The sequence below is a fragment of the Mobula birostris genome, chromosome 3 (genome assembly GCF_030028105.1).
Source record: "Mobula birostris isolate sMobBir1 chromosome 3, sMobBir1.hap1, whole genome shotgun sequence".
NCBI classification, from domain to species: domain Eukaryota; kingdom Metazoa; phylum Chordata; class Chondrichthyes; order Myliobatiformes; family Myliobatidae; genus Mobula; species Mobula birostris.
The window spans coordinates 190993463-191018494 of NC_092372.1; the positions used below are offsets into that span (position 1 = coordinate 190993463).

Below are 25032 nucleotides of genomic sequence, written 5' to 3' on the forward strand. Positions count from 1 at the left end.
AGAGAATCACTACCCTCTGAGAGAAGAAATTTCTCTGCATCCCAGTGACCAGCCTCTTATTTTGTATCTATTATTATTCTTGAGATAGAGTGCTAAATAGCCCCTTTGGCCCTTCATGTCACACTGCCCAGCAACCTCCCCCCAACCCCACCCCCTCCTGATTCAACCCTCGCCTAATCACAGGACATTTTCAATGACCAATTAACCTACCAACTGGTACGTCTTTGGACTGTGTGAAGAAACCAGAGGACCTGGAAAAAACCCATTCATTCTATGAGGAGGGTGTACAGCCTTCTTACAGATGATGTTCAGAACTGAACTCTGACGTCCCGAGCTGTAATAGCATCATGCTAACTGCTAAGCTACTGAGGCATTCGATATCCCCTTGTTCATAGACTAGTGAAGTACACAAAACAGTAGGAATGAAGGAGCTCTGTTTAGTTTGGCAGACTGTTGTTTTGGTTGGCGAAGAGCCAGTACTGGATCTTCATTTATTCACTATTTTCATTAATGACTTAAATAAAAAGGCAAAAAGTAACCTAGACAGATTTGCAAATGATATAAAGCTAGGTCAGACACAGGCAAAACAAGTTAGCAAGAAGATGGAGATGGAGTATAATTAAGAAAAATATGAAATTATGTTCTTTGCTATGAACATGGAAAAATAGGATGGCCTAAAAACACATGCCACATACTGTTAAGCATTAAGTATATGAACATTTTGCATTTCCAGAATAGAATATACTTGTGGCATTCTTTGGTCAAATCACAACACACCAGTCATTTGACAGTGTATTTCCAGTTGTAATTTATCAATTTCTGTCTCAGTCGTGCATGGGATGACATCAATTCCCTTCTCATTCCCTGTGCAACCAGCTTTGCCTGAGAAATTTAGTTCTAGTTGTTTTGAAAATGCCTGTCGTTGGTTGCACCTGGAGCAACCATTTTTTTTCCATTTTAAAGGAGCCTACTGAAGCAGTCTTACTTGCTCTTGTTCAGCTTCGCACTCCATATCCAGCATCAGAGACTGAGGAACAACCTGACAGAAGCATATGAAATGATAGGAACCGTGGAAAGGTTACATGATCAAATACTAGAGATCATAAAGTTCAAAGTTTAAAGTCCAAAGTAAATTTATTATCTAAGTACATATATGTCACCATATACAACCTTGAGATTCATTTTCTTATGGGCATGCCCAATAAATCCATAATAGAAAAGTAACCATAATAAAATCAATGAAAGCGCCCTACTAGAGAGTTCAACCAGAATGCAGAAGACAATAAACTGGGCAAATGCAAAAAGAAGAAATAATAATAATAATAAATAAATAAACAATAAGTACCAAGAACATAAGATGAAGAGTCCATGAAAGTCAGTTCATTGGTTGTGGAAACATTTCAATGATGGGGGAAGTGAAGTTGAGTGAAATTATCACCTTTGGTTCAAGAGCCTGATGATTGAGGGATAATAGTTGTTCCTCAGCCTGGTGGTGTGAGTCATGAGGCTCCTGTACAAGAGGGAGATGGAAAAGTTGGCAGAGTGGTGTAATAACAACCTCTCTCTTAATGTCAACAAAACTAAGGACTTGATAGTAGACTACAGAAGAGGGAAACCAGAGGTCCATAAGCCACTATTCATTGGAGGATCAGAGATGGAAAGGACCAGCAACTTCAAATTCCTGGGTGTCACTATCTCAGAGGACCTGCCCCGGACCCATCATATAAATATAATTGCGAAGAAAGCACAACACCGCCTCTACTTCCTTAGGAGTCTGTCGACATTTGGCATGTCATCAAACACCTTGGCAAACTTCTATAGATGTGTGATGTAAAGTGTGCTCATTGGCTGCATTACAGCCTGGCTTGGAACACCAATGCCTCTAAGCAGAAAACCCTACAAAAGGTAGTGAATTCAACCCAGTACATCACGAGTAAAACCCTCCCAACCTTTGAGCACATTGACATGAAACGTTGTCGTAGGAAAATAGTACCAATTATCAAGGATCGTCACCACCCAGGCCGTGCTCTTTTCTCGCTGCCGCAATCAGGTAAAAGGTACAAGTGCCTCAGGACTCACACCACCAGGTTCAAGAACAGCTATTACCCCTCAACCATCAGTCTCTTGAACAAAAGGAGATACTATATTCATTTAAGAACTCTTTTACCTTGTTATTTCTTGCTCGTTATTTATTGCTATTTATTTATTACCTGCATTTGCACAGTTTACAGTTCCTGATGTTTATAGTTTACAAATCCTGTTTATAGTTACTGTTCTATAGATTTGCTAAGTATGCCCGCAGAAAAAAAGAATCTCAGCATTCTATGTGGTGATGCATGGACTTTCATAATAAATTTTTCTTTGTGCTTTTTGAACTTTGAACCTTCTTCCTGATGGCAGCAATGACAAGAGAGCTTTGCCTGGGTGGTGGAGAGTCCCTGACGATGGATGCTGCTAATCTGTGACAATACTCCATGCAGATGTGCTCAATAGTGGGGGAGAGCTAGACCAATGATGGAATGGGCTGTATCCACTACTTTTTATATGACTTTCCATTCAAGGGCATTGTTGTTTCCGTAACAGGCTGTGATGCAGCCAGTCAATATACTCTCCACCACACATCTACGGAAGTTTGTCAAAGTATCAGGTGTCGTGCCAAATCTTTGCAAACTCCTCAGGAAGTAGAGGTGCCGCTGTGTTTTCTTTGTAATTGCACTTATATACTGGGCCCAGGACAGGTCCTCCAAAATGATAACACCAAGGAATTTAAAGCTACTGACCATCTCCACTTGTGATCCTCCGATGAGGACTGGCTTATTAGTCTTGATGACATTGAGTAAGAGGTTGTTGCTATGGCGCCACTTAACCAGATTTTCAGTCTCCCTCCTACATGCTGATTCATCACCACCACCCTTGATTTGGCCTAAGATAATTGTGTTGTCAGCAGACTTGAATGTGAATTTGGAGTTGCACTTAGTCGCACAGTCATAAGTGTAAAACAAATGGAGCAGGGGGCTAAGCGCACAGCCTTGTGATACACCTGTGCAAATGGAGATTGTGGAGGAGATGTTGTTGCCAAACAAAACTGACAGGGGTCTGCAAGTTTGGAAATTGAGGATCCAATTGTACAAGGAGGTATTGAGGCCAAGGCCTTGAATTATTGATTAGTGTTGAGGGATGATATTATTAAATACAATGCTGTAGTCAATAAAAAGCTTCCTGTTGTATGCATCTTTGCTGTCCAGATGTTCCAGGGTTGAGTGAAGAGCTAATGAGATGACATCTGCCCTTGACCTGTTGCTCTGGTACGTAAATTGGAATGGTTCCAAGTCTCATCTCAGTTGATATGTTTCATCACTGTGGATATAAGTGCTACTGGACAGTCATTGAGGTAGGTCAGCACGTTCTTCTTATGCACTGGAATAACTGAAGCCTGCTTGAAGCAGATAGGTACGTCAGACTGCTGAAGCAAGGGGTTAAAGATCTAAGTGAACCCTCCAGCTAGTTGATCAGCACAGGTCTTCAGTACTTGGCCAGGTACCCCACCTATCAAATTATGATCACTGACTCCTGTGGGTTCCTTTATTTTAAGCTCCTGAATCAAATCTGGTTCATTACACAACACCCAATCTAAAATTGCCTTTTCCAAAGTACGATATTAATACATATTTAATCACTTGTTTGGGAAGTTTAATGAAGGCTTCCTCACCACAGCAAAACTTCAGATTTCATTGCTATTCTCAACCTTATTATGAGAACATAATTAATGTTGAAAACATTAATGGTACATGTATGAAACAGTACTGAACAATAGTTCCATTTAATATCAGAGAATGTATACAATATACAATCTGAAATTCTTACTCTTCGCAGACATCACAAAACAGAAGAGTACTCCAAAGGATAAGTGACAGTATAGTTATGATACATTGTAAATTTCTGCTCTAATGATCAGGTTTACTGGTATATTCTGATCTTTATATGGAATGTTAATTAATTCATTATGTGCTGGAGTTTTCCAAACTAATAAAATCTTATTCTTAAGCAAACTTTTCCTTATAACCTTCAGTGAGGTTAAAATTTCAAATTCTACCATTTTCATTGTATAGCTGAGTATCCCATTACAAAATCTTTCTAATGAACCTATGCAATACATCACATTAAAGTCAAATGTAAACGAGTTTATGCTATCATTATTCAGAAGGATAAAATACACAAAGGTCAAAGAATCAACAAAAAATTCATAATGGGTCAAAAATTTTGGATGAAGTTTTGGATGAAATAAACTTTTAGTTGAATATTGGCTATTGGCATGTTTCTCCAATCTGACTTGACCATTTAATCATTTAAATAAGACAATTAATTAAAATAAAAATTTGAAAATACACTTCTGAAATTATGAGATTAGGATACGTGCTGCTAAGAAAATTTAAATCATTTTGCATTTGCAAAAGAAGATGGTGATGGTTATGTTTTGGAGTTCTAGTCTAGAGATTTTACTTGGATACAACACTCCATTATGTTTCCCTTGAAATGGAGTATATTCCTTTATCAACACAATATTTTGGCTTTTATGCAAAAACAAAAAAAATCAATGTTACTGTATAGATTGTATTAGTTTGAGTTCTTTAGATATTGTTTAAATTGTAAATAATAAATAAAATTAACTTGTATATGGATAAATGAACAAATGTAGCCATTATTAGCCAAGACTAAAACAATAATTATGATCTACAGGCATGATTAAATTCTAATTATTATCACATATTTAGTGCAACATTAGCTGTTTCTAATACTGCTGAGTTAAGTTTTCCATTGCTTAAACTCATTGTCATTATAATTTAGCTACCATTGGTATATTTGAAAATAAAGTGTTTCCCTTCCTTATAATCTGCTGAGTATAGTTTATTCTATTGGTTATAATACCTCTAGTGCATAGAAGTGATAGTTTACTTAAAATTCAAAATAAGTATTTATTTAAACTTTAAAAATCACTAACAGGGTGTGCACTGCAGCTCAAACACGTGAAAGAGTTTATAAAAGTCAGAGGAACAGGACACAATGAATATCAGTGTTCACTTACCAATAATACTTGGACTTGTAACATATTGGTTAGAACTGTCAACCTCAGTGGGTTTACAACAGGTGGAGCATTTCTGGCTGCCAGTTTCCATAAACCAGCTTAAATCTGATTTTCTGTACCTTGACTTAATAAGAATCTGCATATATTACCCCTTACAATATTTTTTTTAGCACATGGGTAACATTAACTCAAAATAAATGCAAACATTTTATAAATAATTTCCTGCCACTAAGAACATTAAAACTAGCAAGAACTTACCTTGGCATTTTCTATACATGGACAGATTGCCCATGCTGCACTTGCTTGAATATCTGGATTAGGTTTTTTGAGCAAAGACCATAGTAACCGAACTCCATCTAGAGATTCGATTATCCTGTTGGCGGGAAAATGTTCTTTTCCATAATTTTTTTCAACACAGTGATAATCTATCAGAGATTACACACATCATTCAATATTTATTTCAAATAAAATTTCACTTACATGCATCCTTAAATTTTCACCCAAGTGGTGAAGAGGACAGTTTACTCGGAGGCATCAATTGTTGCCTGAAATGCACTGGGGAGTACACTTCATTTAACAGGTTCTGTTGCACAATGAATAAGAGTTTCATCCCATTTTGTACGTTCCTAGATTTTTTTTCTTGCTGGTTTTTTTAGTTTGTCACATTGAATTCAAATTTTATTTTGAGCCCCCAAGATATTTTCCAAACACAAATAAGTCATGTTTACAATTAAGGCTGGCAATTAATTTCTGTTGTTAGATGTAATTAATCCAAAATAAATTTAAACATTGATTTTCATTTAAATTAATGTGTTTATTGCACCCATTACTGACCAAATAATTACCATATCTTGTAAAACCTTTAAAATACACTCCATGCTTCTGTTATTATGGATTCAGCCACCATTATGCAATGAGAGCCCGATTGCATCACCCATCCAAAGTTATGAAATGATTATTTAAATAAGGCCTCGCTGTTCCTAAAGTTGCTGTATGGAAAGAAAATGTTTTTCAGTACTGCTTCTCCTGGACTTAAAGTTCAGCAAGCTGAAATTCTACTTCCTGCTCTAGAAAAAGTGAATCTCATTTTCTGTTAAAACACAAACTGCGGGAAGAATACAATGGACCAGGCAGCATCTATGGAGGGAAATGGGCATGCAACATATTCAGCTGCAACCATTCTGGACCCAATACATTTCTCTCCATAGACACAGCATGTATCTCTGAGTTTCATCAGTGCTTTGTGTGTTTTATTTTCCCAGCACCTGCAGTCTTTTGTGTCTTTGATTTTCTGCTGTGCGTGGAAGTAGAAATGTTTTAACACACTCATTAATACTTACAAAAAGATAAAAGCATTTAATTAAAAGTAAATGCTCTGATAATTTGTTGTGATGGTGGGTTATGGTAAAGCACTGAAGAATGTTGATGAACAGAGGGGCTTGATGTTCAAGCTGTTAGTTCCCTGAAAGTGGCAACAGAGAGTAGTGAAGAAGACAAACAGCACGGTTGCCTTCACAGGACGGGAAGAGAACATACGCATTGGGACATTGTTCCAATAATTAAAAGTTATGGTCCATTGCTGCTCTGCTTTTGGGTCAATCCTCCTCTACATTTCTTGACAGGATGGGTGAACCAGCATTAGGCCCACAGAGTCTGCTTGCCTCATCCGTCAACACAAGCACACGATCCAGAGGCAGCATGAAATCATTGACCATCTGCTTGCCACTCTGTTCCTATTCTCCATCTCAATACGACAACCCCGCAACAGTCAACCTCCTCCCACTGAGCGATGGTTTCAGGAGCCTGAACACATCGATGGATCCCCAATCCGATGCCACAATCCTCTGGTACTACTGCCAGTAAGGAAACAGAGATCACCTTCAACACTGAGGCAATGTCACCCCTCTTTTATAATTCAATGTGTTGTTTATTTGTGCAATTAAAACCATTTTGAGCTTGTTATCATTTTTAATTAGATGATTTTTTAAATCATTCAACATGTAACTTGTAATGATACCACCCAAGAGAGGTCTTCAAAGTAAAACCTAGCTCTTACATTAACTACAGCTGTTATGAAGCCATCTACCATGTTTGCAGGTTTTGGCACACCTACATAACTGTGAACACTCCTTATGCAGAGAGATTGGTCTACACGAGTTTGGCTCAGGAAAAAACTGGCATCTGCAACCAATATTCCGCAGCATGAAATATGGCTCAATTTCATTGTGGGCATGCTACTGTGATAGTACACAATGATGATTCCATGGAGCAGCATAGGAAATCACTTGACCCAATGCCATTTTATTTCAAATTAATAAATGGGGCCAGGCAGTCTTCCATTTCATACTGCATCTTGGATACTTTTTCTCTCTACTGTTGCTTGCTAGGTATTACTCCATTGCCCTCTCAGCCGTGACGAATGATATCAATTAAACTGAGATATTATTTGAACATTCAAGCACTCACTGAATTTCACTGTCACTACTTTATTTGTGTGCTTCATTTTAAAATTTACTTACTTACAGTTAACTATTTCCACCACTTGTATTTTCACTGCACACATCCACTTCATGCAGGCGTAATTTTGTAAACAAGCTAGTTCTATAGAATTGAGACCTGTCTACATTTTGCCATTCAAGTGTACTTACACTAGCACTGCCATTTAGGATCTGCTTGCAAAACTGCACAGAAGTCAGCCGTAAATACAATAAAACTATGCTACATACTGGAACTAGACCAACAGTCTCAGATCTGCATGCCTGATCTGTCATTCCTGCTGAGCTCCAGCTGGAAAATTGTTTTCTGTTGCTTTCTTTTGATTTACCGCACCACATTTTTGCTTCTGCAATAGATCTTTCTATGTTGTTTGCTACTGAAATTTTGTAAGAGAGGGCTCATGTTGCACAGACCACTAGTCACAGCAATGTTGTTGTCAAAAGCTGCCAATCTCCATTGCATTCCACCAGGCTTGCCAAAAGCTGTTACTGATTTTGAGGAGGAAAAGGTGGTCATGCAAAGTGAAAAAATGGTGCACCTCTGGCATTTGCTGCTCAAGAAGTTAGACCTGGAGCTATTGTTTCTGACCCAAGTATATCTGCTTGGCAATGTTGAAGACCTATTGAACCTCCTCCAGCAACACGTCCAGACTATCTTTATTGAAGAGGGCAGCTCTATTATTTTCTCCAGATATCATCTTCACAAAAGTATGCCAGAACATACTGTTCTGGCTCAAAGAAAATTAAACAGCACCCCTTTACTGGCAGACTTTTAAGGGATTTTTCTCTCCTTTTCCCTATTTAGGTTGCAAAGCATTCTCTGCTCTTAAGGAAACTGCACAGATCAAATTTAAATTATTTAAACTAAATTACTTTGCTTATCCATTGAGGTCTGTAGTCCACACTGTAAGCACAGTAAAATACACAGTTTCAAACTACGTCTTCCCCGTGATCAGAGACTGTCCTTTGGAGCTTCAAAGGGGATAATAAAATAGATGTGATTCTGTTTTTTATAAAAGTAATACTGAATTCAAAATAAAACATCTGGTAGATCAGTTAGATTATTTTGTTCAGTTTTGGATGCTCTACAATCTCTGTTATTACTCCCAGAATATGTTTCTTAATAACATTGTAACTCTCAAATCTGTGGTCTAAACTGCTAAACCTTAGGCCATCAGCTGCTGAGAGATCAAAATGTGTTTTCTTTTCAGAATATGCTTTGGTGGTGCCTTGGATCAACACTAATCAGCATTCCCTCTAGTTCAAAAGATTCTGGGGTATCTGACCCAGAGATTTTGCCAAAACTGGGGCAGGAGTGGTAGTTAGGCTTGATGCACTTATTATGCTTTTTACAATGGGCTTCTGTCTGCTTCTGACATGTGGACTCCTAGATTCTCAGATAAATCCCTGATGTTCCCTTTTTATTTAAAACCAATATGATCTTTCCAGGAATTGGTGAGGATACTGCATTTCACCAAAGATGTACTTAAAACACCTTGAATGATGTGGTACCGTAAGTTCAAGCCAAGAATTCTCAACCTAAATCTGTAACTCTGTTTCTCTTTCCATAGATGCTGGCTGGCTTACTGAGTATTCCAAACAGCTTCTGTTTTATTTCAGAATTACAGCTTCTGTAGTTTTTAAAAATTTTCATAGAACGAAGAACCAGTGCAGGCCCTTTGGCCCATGTTGTTGTGAGAATCTTTTAACCTACCCTCTTACCTAGCCCTCCATTTTTCTTTCATCCATGCACCTATCTGAGAGTCTTTTGAATGCCTGTAATGTATCTTCCTCTGCCATCATCCCTGGCAACACGTTCCATGCACCCATCACTCTCTGTGTAAAAAATCTACCTCTGACATCCCCCGCTATGCTTTCCTCCAAACACGTTAAAGTGATGTCCTCTTGTATTAACCATTTCTGCCCTGGGAAATAGACTCCAGCTATCTACTCAATCTATGAATCTGATCTTATATACCTCTATCAAGTGACTTCTCATCCTCTTTCACTGCAAAGATAAAAGCCCTAGCTTGCCCAACCTACCTTCATTAGATATGCTCTCTAATCCAGGCAGCATTCTGGTAAATCTCCTCTGCAACCTTCTAAAGTTTCCACATCCTTCCTATAATGAGGCAATCAGAACTGAACAGAATGCTCCCAAGTATAGTCCAAACAGAACTTTATAGACCTGCAAATAACCTCACGGTTCTGGAACTCAATTCCCCAACCAATGAAGGCCAATGCACCATACACCTTCTTAGCTACTGCTGCAACTTTGAGGGATCTATGGATGTGGATCCCAAGATCCTTCTGTTCCTTCACACTGTTAAGAATCCTGTCATTAACCCGGGATTCTGCCTTCAAGTTCGACCTTCCAAAGTAAATCACTTCACACTTTTCTGGGAGAAACTCCACCTACTGCTTCTCAACCCAGATATGCATCCTATCAATGTCTGACTGTAAGACAACCTTCTACACTATCCACAACACTACTAACCGCTGCATCTTCTGCAAACTTACTAACTTACCCTCCCACTTCCTCGTGCAAGATATTTATAAAAAGCTCAAACAAGAGAAAATCTGCAGATGCTGGAAATCCAAGCAACACACACAAAATGCTGGAGGAACTCAGCAGACCAGGCAGCATGGAAAAGAGTACAGTTGATGTTTTGGGCTGAGACCCTTCATCAAGTCTGGAGAAAAAAAGATAAGGAGTCAGAGTTAGTAGGTGGTGGGGGAAAGGGTGAAGTAAAGAGCTGGGAAGTTGATTGGGGAAGAAGCTATAGGGCTGGAGAAAGGGGAATCTAATAGGTCATGGAAGAAAAAAAAGGGGGAGCAGTACCAGAGGGAGGTGATGGGAAGGTAAAGAGATAAGGTGAGGGAGGGAAAAGGGAATGGGAAGTTAGAGGGAGGGGGCATTACCAGAAGTTCAAGAAATTGATGTTCATGCCATCGGGTTGGAGGTAACTGAAATCTCAAAAAGTACTGGTCCCGAACCAATCCCCACAGAAAACAACTGGTCACCGATAATATCCATATATTTTTGATGCTCTAGTATGTACTTGAGCCTGTTTGGAAGTGTTAGAGAAGAGTTATAGAGTAATAGATCCTCTAACAATGCAGATCTCTATTCATTCATGCCACAGTTTGACATCTCTCCTCTCTTTCAGGCACTGAGATCCAAACTGCTACCAGCCTTGCCAAAAACATTTGTTCTCATTCTTCCTCTTTACTTCCAAGAAAAATACTACATTTAAAACCCTCATTTTTTACCCTTCTTCTAAGGGAAATAAATCCTTCCTACTTAATTGTCTAGGTCTTTTGTAACTTTATACATCTCAGCTGAGTCTCCCCTTTGAGCTAGCTCTTCCAGCCAAAAAAGAAACACAGCACATGCACTCATTCTTCATAACGAAAAGTTTCCAACATTGGTAACAAACACTGTTGTAAATCTCCTGTCATCCATTCCATGGACTTGAATGTCACCATCTGTAATACCTACCCCTCACATCCTGTAAGCCATATCTGCTAGAAACCACATTCTGGTGTACCCTAAAGATAAAAGTAGATAGAGTCATAGAGTCCCACAGTGTGGAAACAAGCCCTTCAGCCCAGGTATGTTTGCCAACCAAGATTCCTATCCATTCTGGTCCCACTTGCCCATATATAGCCCAATATCTCTCTAAACCTTTCCTACCTGGTATCTGCCTAAGAAGCTTTTAAATGTTGATAACGTACCTGCCTCAACCACTTCCACTGGCAGCTCATTCTATATACTGACCACCCTCTGATGAAAAGGTTGTCCCTCAAGCTCCTATTAAATCCCTCCTCACCCGTCCCTAACCCCCAACACCTCTGCGTGCCCAGCTTAAACTTATGTCCTCTAGCTCTTCATTTCTCATCCCTGGGGAAAGGGCTGAGCACACTGACTTTGTTTATGGCCCTCATGATTTTATATATGTAGATATCAGAAATGGCTTCATCCAGCTGATGTATTAAAAACTCCATATTAAGCTTTACATTCCATACATGTTCTTCACATCAAGAATGCTGAAAACTGTAGCCTTTGCTAATGCTGGCACTTTTTCCAGACTTGGAGTGGGTCCCTCTTGATCTGATTCACATCTTTTGAGTCTAGGACAGTCCACTTATGTCATCCTTTTCACCATAATGAAGCTCGTAGGTTTAGTGACTGTAATCCTTAATCACTTCTATTTCAACTCATGTTATAGTCTGCATGGATAATCTATTCTGCTTTATTTAGGGTCAATTTTAATGTGATATTCAAATTCTTAAAGCATACAACCGCTTCAGCCAAACAGAAGTTAGATTTAAGTTAAGCCAATTTGATTATTTATTTGAACAGCATTTTGCTTTAAATTCTCATCATTATTTCTTAAATCTCATGCTTTACTGAGATAATGAGATCAGCTGTGGATCCTCACATCTTTCTTAGCTCAACTTGAGCACTCATTCCTCTGTGAGACCCCTGACTGAGGCTAGGCTAAGCTATGGCACTTTTTACTTCTTCCATATGCAGTCAACCTGACATTTCCATATTTCAGGATATTTTGGTATGGACACCATCAGGTTTTGTGGAAGTACACTGGTACAGCTAATAGAAAGACCTATTGTATCAGCACAAAAGAGACAAGTTCAGTCCTTACCATGAGTACTTTCTATTTGGAGTTCACACCTTCTCCCTGTGACTGTGTGCTTCCTCTGAGGCATCCAGTTTCTTGCTACATTTCAAAGGTTTGTGGGTTGGGAGGTTTACTGGCACTATAAAATGCCCTAAATGCATACGTGAGTGATGAAATCTTGGTGGGTGGGGGGGGGGTGTGATTGATGAAAGTGGAGAGAACAACAATGGGATTAATGTAGGATGTATGAATGGGCACATAATGGTCAATATGGACTTGGTGGCTGAAAGACCTATTTCCATGCTGTATTTTTCTGAGTCTGTGACTCTCAGGTCTTTTGGAATAACCTGAATAGATTATGATGTTACTTTGTGCTACCATACTTACTTTTAGCTTTAGGTTGTCAGATAAGACCATAAGATATAGGAGCAGAAGTAGGCCATTCGGCCCATCGAGTCTGCTCCACCATTCAATCATGGGCTGATCCAATTCTTCCACTTATCCCCACTCCCCTGCCTTCTCCCCATACTCCTTGATGCCCTGGCTAATCAAGAACCTATCTATTTCTTAAATGCACCCAATGACTTGTTGCTTGTGGCAACAAATTCCACAGATTTACCGCCCTCTAACTAAAGTAATTTCTCCGCATCTCTGTTCTAAATGGACGTCTTTCAATCCTGAAGTCATGCCCTCTTGTCCTAGACTTCCCTACCACGGGAAATAACTTTGCCATATCTAATCTGTTCAGACCTTTTAAAATTCGGAATATTTCTATGAGATCCCCCGTCATTCTCCTGAACTCTAGGGAATATAGCCCAAGAGCTGCCAGACATTCCTCATATGGTAATCCTTTCATTCCTGGAATCATTCTTGTGAATCTTCTCTGAACCCTCTCCAAAGTCAGATGTGAGTTTGATTGCCATGCGTTTTCATTTCTCCAGGAGTTGTCACATCCAGTCACATAATGCAGATGTTCAGTTCTAATAGTTGGAAGCTACTTAAACTCTTTGTCAACTTTCATGGCAATGATGTGCTGGGTTTGTTCCTTGCCTATTGCTTGTCTCACTCTTTCTTTAACATTTTCTTTCTTCTTATTTCCTATTTGCACATTTTCTCCCAATTTTGCACTTGTTACAAATCTATAGTTTGAGTTGTATATGAGGCATTTTTCCCTTTGAACTCATAGTTCATCCACAGTTCCTGCATAGGTTTCTTTCAGTTTGATCTTCATTCTTTTATTCCTGTTTTCTAACTACATCAACTTTCCCTGGAATTATCTGGATATTGGTTCTTTAGCAAGTATATGGTGTCTACAGTTGTCTATTTATGGCTGCCTGTGTTTTAGATATACCTGTAGCTTGTGCTAATGCTGAGCTTTTCCTTTCTAATCAAAACTTTCTGCACATCTGGGTATGTTATGTCATAAGTCTGTTGGTCCACTAATCTTTCAAATACTTCCCTGAATTTACATTTACTAAGCCTTGCAAGGAAATCCTCAAAAGACTTGCATGGCTTCTGACTCAAGCTTTAGAATTTAAACCTGTGCATCTGGTGTTTCAATACCTACTTGCGATATGAAGTCATTTTTGAAGAACTTATCAGCACTTTTGTTTGCTGACTTAGCTACTGGAGGAATCTAATCCTTTCTCTTTTATTATTTGCACCTTTCAGAACATACTTTAATGTTAGTAACAATTTGGCATAAACTTCTTCCACAATATCACTGATCTACCAGTTCATTACATGGTCTACCTGGTACATTACAGTCATTTTAGCCATCATTCACATAAGTTTGTGATTTTTACTTTTTATAAAAGGGTCATATGTAGCAATCACACCATTTATGAGCTGTGGAATTTTACTCAGTGAACCATGACCACCATGCTATTTCTCGTCCCTCGAGCTCTGTTTCTCAATTACACTTTAAGACTCAAATCCATGACTTCAATCACACTTACACACTATAGGCCATGTGGTGCCAAGAAATACAAAGTGTGTTTTCTACATGGAATATAGTTCATCAATGAGTGATGCAGTGTAATCAGTATAAATTGTATTCCTGTGCCTATAAGAATTTAAATGCCTATTCATTGTTGCATAAATCTTACAGGTTGGCAGGAAAAATATCAACATTTTGAAAAACAAAGTGGAAATTCTCCCTCTGCAATGATATAGGTCCTCCCGAGGTTTGGGCAGGATTCTATTCCTGTGAACTCTTTGTAACCCGAACAGTTCACAAAGTAAAATGTAGCCATAACCCCTTTACCCATACGGAAGAGGATTCCTAGGGCCTTACAGAAGCTGACAAATCCATACCGCCACTCTCTCAAAAGCTTGCTCATATGCACATACTGTACATAAGTCAGACATTCATAAGGTAGGGAGGACCTGTACCTGGAAAAATAAGGTTTAGTTATATAACAAACAACAATATACTTTATACTTTATTGTTGCCAAACAATTGATACTAGAGTGTACAATCATCACAGCGATATTTGATTCTGCGCTCTGTGCTCCCTGGAGTACAAATCGATAGTAAATATTAAAAATTTAAATTATAAATCATAAATAGAAAATAGAAAAGAGGAAGTAAGGCAGTGCAAAAAAAACAAGAGGCAGGTCTGGATATTTGGAGGGTACGGCCCAGATCTGGGTCAGGATCCATTCAGCAGTCTTATCACAGTTGGAAAGAAGCTGTTCCCAAATCTGGCCATACGAGTCTTCAAGCTCCTGAGCCTTCTCCCGGAGGGAAGAGGGAATAAAAGTGTATTGGCTGGGTGGGTCGTGTCCTTGATTACCCTGGCAGCACTGCTCCGACAGCGTGCGGTGCAAAGTGAGTCCAAGGACAGAAGATTGGTTTGTGTGATGTGCTGGGCTGTGTTCACGATCTCCTGCAGCTTCTTCTGGTCTTGGACAGGACAACTTCCATACCAGGTTGTGATGCACCCTAGAAGAATGCTTTCTACGGTGCATCTATAAAACTTAGTGAGGGTTTTAGGGGACAGGCCAAATTTCTTTAGCTTTCTCAAGAAGTAAAGGCGCTGGTGGGCCTTCTTGGCAGTGGACTCTGCTTGGTTAGACCAAGTCAGGTCATTTGTGATATTGACCCTGAGGAACTTAAAGCTTTTGACCTGTTCCACTGGCACACCACTGATGTAAATTGGGTCGTGCGGTCCACTACTCCTTCTGAGGTCAACAACCAACTACTTCGTCTTGCTGATATTGAGGGATAGGTTATTGTCTTCGCACCATGCCACCAGGTTCTTAATTTCCTCTCTGTACTCAAACTCATCATTACCCGAGATACGGCCTACAATTGTGGTGTCATCAGCAAACTTACATATTGAGTTCGATGGAAACTTGGCTACACAATCATGGGTGTACAGTGAGTACAGCAGGGGGCTGAGTACACAGCCTTGTGGGGCACCGGTGCTCAGAGTGATTGTAGAGGAGAGCTCGTCCCCTATTTTTACAGCCTGGGTCCTGTCTGTGAGGAAGTTGAAGATCCAGCTGCAGATCTGAGTACTAAGGCCCAGGTTCCAGAGCTAGGAATCAGTTTATTTGGAATACTTATCTAACACAATTTAACATAACAAAATATCCTGTTATATTTTGTACAACTGTTATCTCACAAACGTTTATGCCACATAAACGAGATACTAGGACAGGTGTCAAAAAATTTGGGATAAGAGGTTTATTTTAAAGGGTACCTTGAAAGATGGTGAAGTGATATGGAGAGTTTTACGGAAGGAATTGCAAAATTATTCACCAATACTAAGCTAATATTGGTGAAGGGATTAAAATCAGGCCAGATTTAGAGTGTGAAAATCTTGTAGGGCTGAGATGGGTGGGGGGCTGAGTCTGTGGAAGAACTTGAAAGCATGGGTATGAACTTTAAAACCATTACATACTGCTAGACCAGCAGCCAACATAGATTAGTGACCATAGGGATGCTGGGAAGATTTAGGATATGGACTGCCATTTTTTGGGTGAGTTCCAGTACACAGCAGGTTAAAAATGGGATGCTACTCAACAGAATAATGTGAATACTTGAATCTACAGATAACTGAAGCATAGATGAGGGTTTCAGAAACTAACATGTTACCTAATAATTTTGGAAAAATACTATGGAGAAAGAAATGACCATAATTAGATATGGCATCATTAATGTCTCTGCACTATGTACTAGAGTTGAAAATTAGATCATGGCGGTAAATCTGCCAAATAATCATGCATATCCATTGTTATTCTTGAGGTTCTGGACCAGAAAAAATGGTCATTGTCATCTTAAGGCTTAATAGGGTTTTTATCATTAAATAATAAAACAGTAGTTTTAATATATTTTAAAGAGCTTTTCAATAACAGTACTACTCAAGTTTGTAGGCTAACTAGAAGATACATTGCTATAAACAAAAAGAGTACTGCCAGGTGAGGATCCACATCAAATAAATTACCAAATGATATAGTGGCCCAATTGTTTTCACTACACAACAGAGTACTGTTTATAAAATCAGTTATCTTTGTCTGTTGAGTACATATGAAAAATTAGTCATCACTTTCCAGATGGCAGAGATCCTACAATATACTAGATTCAATTTCTCCACAGATATCTAGATGTCTTTCTGATGTGTACAGTGTCTCTATTTTATGTCGTCCTCCACTGCAGTAACTGCAATGTTGTCCCAAGTGTTACAATGGAATAAATCTTTAAATTAAACTCTCATGTTGTGTTTTCACCAAAATGTTTCTGCTGAGAGCTGTTGAACTACATGAAAGGAACGCCTCATAAAAGCTAATCTTATTGACAGCTAAAGAACAGTAGATGCTGACAAATGTCCCTGAGGAATCAAGAGGGAAATTATGTGAAGTCCATGGTGAGTATACTGCAGTCTGTCCAGAGGAAAAGCGTAGCTTATATGTCAGCCACATTCCAATTTTACACTGGGAAACTTCAATGAGTAATAAGATAAGGAAGCCTTTAATCTAAGGGTAATGAGAAAAGAATATCCAGATAATATCCCAGAGAATAGAAATGAACCCCAGAATTATATCTTGAAGATCCTGAGGAAACACTCTCCTATGTTTGTGGTCTGATGGCTGTGATTGCAATTCTGATTTTCAGACCAACCCTGAATTTAATCAGAACCTTCAAAGGCTAGAAAGGATAGTGAAAGTTTCCCCAGAAATATGGCATTGCTACAAAGAATCTTTCACCACAGATCACATGTAAACTTGAAAATATATATTCTGGGGGTGATGAGCTCATGTATTTGCTTATGAAACCTAGAGTATGGTATGGGCAGCACCTATTTTCTAACTGTTGTGAAGTTAGTAGTCTTGGCAAATTTGGCTGATATTTCCTGATCAATGTAAAGAAGATCAATTTCTTTCTGCTTGAGCAGGGTGCATCTGTGATGACTTTAGGTAATGGTTCACTGCAAGTTAGGAGCTATGACATCTGGCTATTCCAATATCTGAAAGACCATTGCTAAATGCATGGCTTCAAGGAGGAAGGACCAACACTTCCATGAGAGACCTGTTTGTTCAAGATGGATTTTGAGCAACATTCGGAAGATGGTGTGTGCTCTCAAACAGACCATTTAATAACTGTTTGCTTAAATTAACATTCTTAAATATAGGTCTTTATAATTATATACAGTGTACGATTTGATATTTCTGGCCTGGGTCAATAAATCACAGAACATTCACACAAGTGAGGGTTTGGGTGGGCGAGACACCCAACCTCATGGATTTGGTGGGACCAAAATTGTATACACCCTAGACGTTCAAAGCCTGAGAATGTAGGTTTCTCGCCGCAGAATCCAGTGGCTATTAGCCAGGGGCTAACGAGCCGGTTTTCCAGAGATGCCTAGTAAAAGGGGTTTTCACAAGCATTTGCAAGTTACATTTTGCTTCGCTTTGAGATTGCCTGTATATTTAGCAATCCAATTGAAAAGCATGCAAATAAAGGGTCTTGATCTGTGTGCACTTCCCAAGGGAATAATTAAATACAGGGGATTCCAGTTAATTGGTCCACCAGTTAATCGGGGCAGCTGCTTATTTGAGGCAATTCTTACAGAACAAAAACGAATCTAGAAAATAGCTTGGTTTCCCTTCATTTATTTGTGACACTATGGCCTCTAATTGGGGTAGGAGACTGTGCTGAACAGTTTCTAACCAGCGTCAGACACATGCACTTGTGTTGCCATTAGACACTGCACCATATTTAGAGCAGTTTTTAAATAGCCTCAGTTGGGTGTGCTGGTTTTTAAAAAGCAGTGACTTTTCTCACTAACAGTTGGCGAGAAGTAAGCAGTAAGACAATTCTGAACCACAAGAAAATCTGCAGATGCTGGAAATTCAAGCAACACACACGAAATGCTGGTAGAACACAGCAGGCCAGGCAGCATCTATAGGAAGAGGTACAGTCGACGTTTCGAGCCGAGACCCTTTGTCAGGACTAACTGAAAGAAGAGATAGTAAGAGATTTGAAAGTGGGAGGGGGAGGGGGAGATCTGAAATGATAGGAGAAGACAGGAGGGGGAGGGATGAAGCTAAGAGCTGGGAAGTTGATTGGCTAAAGGGAAACAAAGCTGGAGACACGGGAGAAAGAAAGGGGGAGGGGAGCACCAGAGGAAGATGGAGAGCAGGCAAGGAGTGATTGTGAGAGGGAAAGAGAGGGAGAAAAAAGGGGAGGGGGAATAATAATAATAAATAAACAAAATAGGGGATTGGGTACGAGGGAGAGGTGGGGCATTAGCAGAAGCTGGAGAAATCAATGTTCATGCCATCAGATTGGAGGCTATCCAGATGGAATATAAGGTGTTGTTCCTCCAACCTGAGTATGGCTTCATCTTTACAGTAGAGGAGGCCGTGAATAGACATGTCAGAATGGGAATGGGATGTGGAATTAAAATCTGTGGCCACTGGGAGATCCTGCTTCTTCTGGCAGACAGAGCGTGGGTGTTCAGCAAAACAGTCTCCCAGTCTGCGTCGGGTCTCACCAATACACAGAAGGCCGCACCGGGACCACCAGACACAGTATATCACACCACAAGTATATCATATCACAATTCTGAACTACTTTTCTCACTACGGTTCCAAACGTTTAGACTTGGAGATGACAGAAATGGCCAGGAGTTAAAATGAGATAATTTCATTGCTTCAACAAGTTAGGTACTTGAATGTTAGGATGAAAATAAAGATTTGGAGGATGCATTTGTCAATTGCATTGTATGGAGGTAGTCTACTATCATTTACAGTGAATCAAAAGAACACAGTAGTGTACACTGGATTAATTCCTCCATCGATATCTATTAGGAACTAATATACAGTTTTATAGTACTACAACAGTATTGATAGTGTTCTAAGTTGTTCCATATTTCATTTAAAAACAGCACATAATTTGTTACTTAGTTAAATGGAAGTTCATCTTTTTTTATACCTTTTAACTATTTCCATGAAACTTCAGCTAAGTGGGTCAAAATATACTGGTCTTGATGTGTCCCAAATAATTGGAGTCCATTGTACTCCCATTTACAACTACTGCAGATGAAATTTGCAGTTTCAGGCACTGCAGTAAGTAAGATTGTTTCAAACTATTTATAAGAACTAGACATCTTCAGAACTGGAAATCCAGTCCATTCAGGGAGCGCGTGCAGCAGCTGAAAGCTCAGGGAATGTGTCCAGTGTCTCAATAAACCTGGAGGACTGCAAGTAAAACTGAAGCACATGGTTCTAAGGAATCCTCATCTCCCTACCTGCCTAATGTACAGTCACTGGAAAATAAAGTTGAAGATTATCAGAGCAAGACTGCGGTACCAGAGGGACATCAGGGACTGTTGTATACTCTGCTTCACAGGGACATGGCTCATCCCACCTACTCCAGATAACGTGCTCCGGCCTAAGGGCTGCATCTTCCATTGCTTAGATCAGTCAATGGCTTCAGGTAAAGCTAGAGGAAGTGGTGCTTGCTTCCTGATTAACTCATCATAGTGCACCAATCTGGTGATTCTGCTGTGTCCTACTCCCCGACCTGCAACATCCAGCTGTAAAGAATTCTCCGTTCAAATCTGATGAGGGAGTTCTCTGCTGTTGTTCTGGTAGAAGCGCACATTCCACCCCTGGCAAATGTGGAGGTGGCACTGGAGAAGCTGAGCTCCATGAGACTGCGCACCCTGATGCCTTCATCGCGGGGGATTTTAACAAGGCAAGGTTGAAAAAGTTTCTGACAAACTACCACCAACATGTTCAGGTTTATCCCTCTTATCGATGATAAAAGTCTTTCCTCCCTGTTCCAAGATGTGAATGGGCCATTGTAAGAGGGTCTAAGGGGACGCTGGTGTGCATCATGGTGAACAAAAACAAACAAGGTGGTAAGTAGGTCAACAGGTACCCAAAAGTGCTGTACGCCATGATGGAAGGTAGGAATAGGTGAAAAGGAATTGAATTTACTGAGGAGGTTGTGGTCATGGCTTCAGAAATGAAATTATCTGGCACTCGTAATGGCTGCCTGCATACCAACTCTGACGTAATCAACTGCAGGTCCTCGTTTGGAGTCGTTCTGAGCCCCAGCTGGACACATGGGAGCCAATTATGCCAACACTCACTGGTCAGGGAAGCTCTCAGAACAGCCTTTAAGGAATAATGAAACCACTCGCATAGGCCATTGGACTGCGTGTGGAGTGATGTATCCAAATGCCACGGTTCTGGGCCATCGCAGCTCAGAGAGGTCTGATATGAAATGGGGACTGTGGCCAGAGGAGATATCAGATGGGGTGCCAAACCAAGCAAACCAGGTGCTGATGGAACATCTGAGCCACATCTGCATCCATCATCGATACAAGAGGAACGATCTCTAGCCACCTGGGTTATGGTTCATCATAGTAAGAAGCTCCGTGAAACTGCAGGAGGGGGAAGAGGACCAGCAAGGTCCCCATTGACATGGTCAAAGCGTTGCTCAGAGACCTCAAGAGGTGTCAATGGCACCTGAACATAACAGATCATTTTTACCCGCTGGCATGCCACACAAGCTGCAGTCCAATCACGCTGTTCTTTCTGAGGCCCTGCCAAACAAACTTTAGTACAACCACTTTCTGTGAAGCGAGCTGCATGCGAGAGGCCACATAGAGAGTCAAATCCAGTCCGTCTCCAGTTTGTGGGCACAAAGGGGTGAGGGCATCGCACAGGAGAGAGACTCCAGCCTCCCGAAAGTTAATGTCAGCCAACTGCAGGCCCGTGACTCCTACTGGGTAAGCTGAATGTCTGGGTCAGTAACTTAGTTGGCTGCCAATGCCGGCATAATAACTCCTACGTGTACAGCCTCAACGGCGGGCCTCGAGAGGCAGTCAGCCACAGCATTGTTTTTCCCCTTGATATGTTGTATATCAGCATTGTGAACTCGGATATGTAGACCAGGTGGAGTTGCTGCCATGCAGACCAAGGGTCTGATATTTTGGTCATCATGTACATGAGGGATTTGTGGTCAACTAATGCTGTGAAATGGTAACCCTCTAGAAGAAAACAAAAACGGCGGACAGCCAAACAGAGTTCGAGAAACTCATAGTCAAACATGTTGTACTTCCTTTAATGGGGACAGAGCTGCCGGCTGAAGGAGGTGAGTGGCTGCCACATGGCTTGGACCAATTGTTCATGCACAGCACCCACAGTATTGTCTGAGGCATCAGTTGTAATGGCTATGGGTGCATTTGGTGCACCAGTAGGGTCATGTTAGGTATCATTTGGTATCATTAAATGCCCTGGTCAAGTCTGCTGACCAGTCAAGCACTTAATTAGGGATATTGCCGTTAAGCGCACTATATAGGGGGAGCATAAGTCCAGCAGCTCATGTAATGAAGCACTGATGGAAATTTACCATGCCTAAAAACACCAGTAGTTTTTCCGTAGTTTTTGTGGGCAATGGGAAATCCATAATACATTTGATGGGAGGGATTTCGTACCTTCTGCGGAAATGCAATGGTGGAGGAAGTCAATGATTCACAACTCAGACTTCAATTAGCAGGGTTAGTCATCAAGCTGTGTTGGTTTAAGCGCTCAAAAAGTGTGCCGAGATGAGATGTGTTCGGATTTGAACGCATTGTCGACAAGTATGTCATCCAAGTAAGCAAAAATAAAATCAAATTCTTGTAATACTGAGTCCATCAGCAGTTGGAAATTCTGTGCTGTGTTTTTCAGTTTAAACAGCAGCGCAGAAACTCAAAAATGATGAACTGGGTTATCACAACAGTTCTGGGAATGTCCGCAGAGCATGCAGGCACCTGATGGTAGCCCCTAACTAGATCGATTTTGGAAAAAAATAACTTTCCAGTTAAACATGCCGAAGTCTTGGATGTGTGGGACCAGGGCTAGTGGCCTCGTTAAGTCTTCAATAATTACCACATAGGTGGTAACCACCATCGGACTTGGGGACCATATGGAGGGGCAAAGCCCAGGGGCTATTTGATCAACATTCAGTGCTGAGTCTTTCCACGTTGACAAACTCAGCCTTCGCGGATGCCAGTTTTTCTGGGCCCAGTTCACGCACAGGCATGGATTGGCAGCCCAGTTGTAGGAATATGAAGCTCGACCCCATATTTTGCAACTGTAGTGGAGAATGTAGCCTTAGTGAGGTCTGGGAACTCACCCAGCAGACAAACAAACTCACATGCAGTGGTGCATGTTCTTGACAGGGTCGTTGTGGGGAACTTGCTAGGGGAGTAGGGTAGCAACCGAAAGACCTCGATATCCACAAGCCAGCAGTTCTTCAGGTCGACTAACAGTCCTTGGGCATGAAGAAAATCTGCATAGAGCAGAGGTCTAGCCACTTTAGCCAGGACCAAGTCCCATGTGTAACGTCACGCACTGAAGCATAGCATCACCCGTTGTGTCCCGCAAGCTGGACCTTGCTGCCGTTGGCGGCCTCCAGCAAGGTTTTGCCTTCTCATCAATAGGTGATGCTGGCAACGCACTCACTTGAGCACCCATGTCACATGGGAAATGTTGCCCTGAAAGGCAGTCTGTAATGAACAGTGGGCGACCCTGGCAGCTGGAAGTCAGTGTTCACAGACCTCTGGTGTACCTATGCTCTGTCGAAACTGCAAGGCCATCGATACTTCCTAGTGCTCCTACCAAAGCGAGCATGGCAAAAGCATAGGCCCAGTGTTGTCTGTTTCACAGCTGTGGGCATCCTTATATTGGGGGCCTTGCTGACTGGGCTTATTGAGGTAGATGAAGGAAGAGGAATGATGCACCACTGCCAGGCTCTCTATAGTGCATCACAGGTGTGTTAGCGAAGGCTATGCAAGCTGGATCAGGCATTTGCTGCTGAAGAGTTCTTTAAAAATAAAACAAAGATGGTGATTGCCCAGGAGAAACAACAAAGCTCTGAAGGCTTACCCTCGCTGAGACTGGGTAAGGAGAGCAACTGTTTGGAATGTTCAGACTCCGATAGCCAAAAGTCTGTAAAAGGTGAGTTTTCAGCAATTGGTATTTATCGTGTCCAGGCAAAGTTCAGGCAGACTCACCACGCTCACAGCCATGGAATTACTGAGCGACACTAACAGATAGAAACATTTGGTGTTGTTGGCGGAGATTTCTCGCAGGGCGAACTGGGCATCTACTTGTATGAACAAAGCAACAGTATTTTGCTCCCAACAGTTACAAAGAGACTACATTTGCCGACATGTTCAATAACTCCAGAATTGCCCTAGAGCATTGGGGTCACCAACGCAGGCATTTTATGTTTAACAAAACCTGTAACACTTCTTATTGAACTCCAAAACTTACATGACAAAAGTGCGCTTAAAACCTTTTACGTAATAATGTCATCACGTCAGACCAGTCTCTTAAAGCAAAACCCCAATTCAATGTCAGTGGGTTTGAATTATGTACATTTCTCCCAATTTTGTTACCTACAAGTGTAGCTTCCCATGTTCATTAAAATGTTTCTCTCTACATATGCCACCTGACCTGCTGAATATTTCCAGCACTTTTTTCATTTTTGTTTTATCACTCCATTGAAGCAAGTAAAACTTAGCAAACTACCTCTTCACTTTCTATACATCTGGAAATAATGCTGGCACTCTGCTACACAAAATAAAACTATGTTGAGTATATATTGCTGGGTAAAGTATTTTCTTTTAATATCTCAAAAATGAGAAAAATCTGCAGATGCTGGAAATCCAAGCATCACTACAAAATACTGAATTCCTCCAGCATTTTGCACATTTTACCATTAATATCTACTATAGATGCCCACACTCAAACTGAACATTGATAAAAAGAAAAGTTCATTTGCAATATCGAGAGCTAAATGATTGGCAATTATAACTCCTTGAATACTTAAGAAATAAAACAGATTTCTATTTTATTGCTGCCTATTAATGACAGGAAGAAGTGGTGTAATTTCTTCTACTCTAAAACAATGCATTAGTTTCTTTTGTTATGCAGGAACATGTTCTGGGTTTATTGATGTTACTAATGTGACTACTAATGCAGGTTTTCAACCCAAAACCAGAGGACATCCATTTAAGGTGAATAGAGGAAAGTTTGGGGAACACGTCAGAGGTAGGCATTTTACATGGAGAATGGTGGGTACTTGGAAGACACTGCCATGTATGGTTGTAGAGACTGATACAATAGGAAAATTTAAAGGACTCTTAGACAGACATAAAATGTAAGAAAATGGAGGGTCAGGGGTTGCGTGGGAGGAAAGGGCTAGCCTGATTGTGTTGTAGGTTTATACTGGTTGAAACAACATCATGAGACAAAGGGCTCTTCTATGTTCTATGTTTTAAAACGTCAATAATTTCTT

At 40.5% G+C, this 25032-nt stretch overlaps 1 protein-coding gene across 11 annotated transcripts in view; it reads right to left on the reverse strand.

The window, feature by feature from the left end:
- Positions 1-25032, reverse strand: part of odad2 (outer dynein arm docking complex subunit 2) — a 277618-nt gene that overhangs the window by 68835 nt on the left and 183751 nt on the right. For 10 of the 11 annotated variants that reach the window (XR_011885489.1, XR_011885488.1, XM_072253885.1 and 7 more), the window contains one exon: positions 5342-5456. The exons of the other annotated variant lie outside the window; for it this stretch is intronic. Coding sequence is in view for 8 of the 10 variants with exons in the window: in XM_072253885.1 (XP_072109986.1) it covers positions 5342-5456 (115 nt within the window). In the remaining 2 variants the exon portion in view is untranslated. The remainder of the gene's footprint in view (positions 1-5341; positions 5457-25032) is intronic. 11 annotated transcript variants of the gene reach the window in all.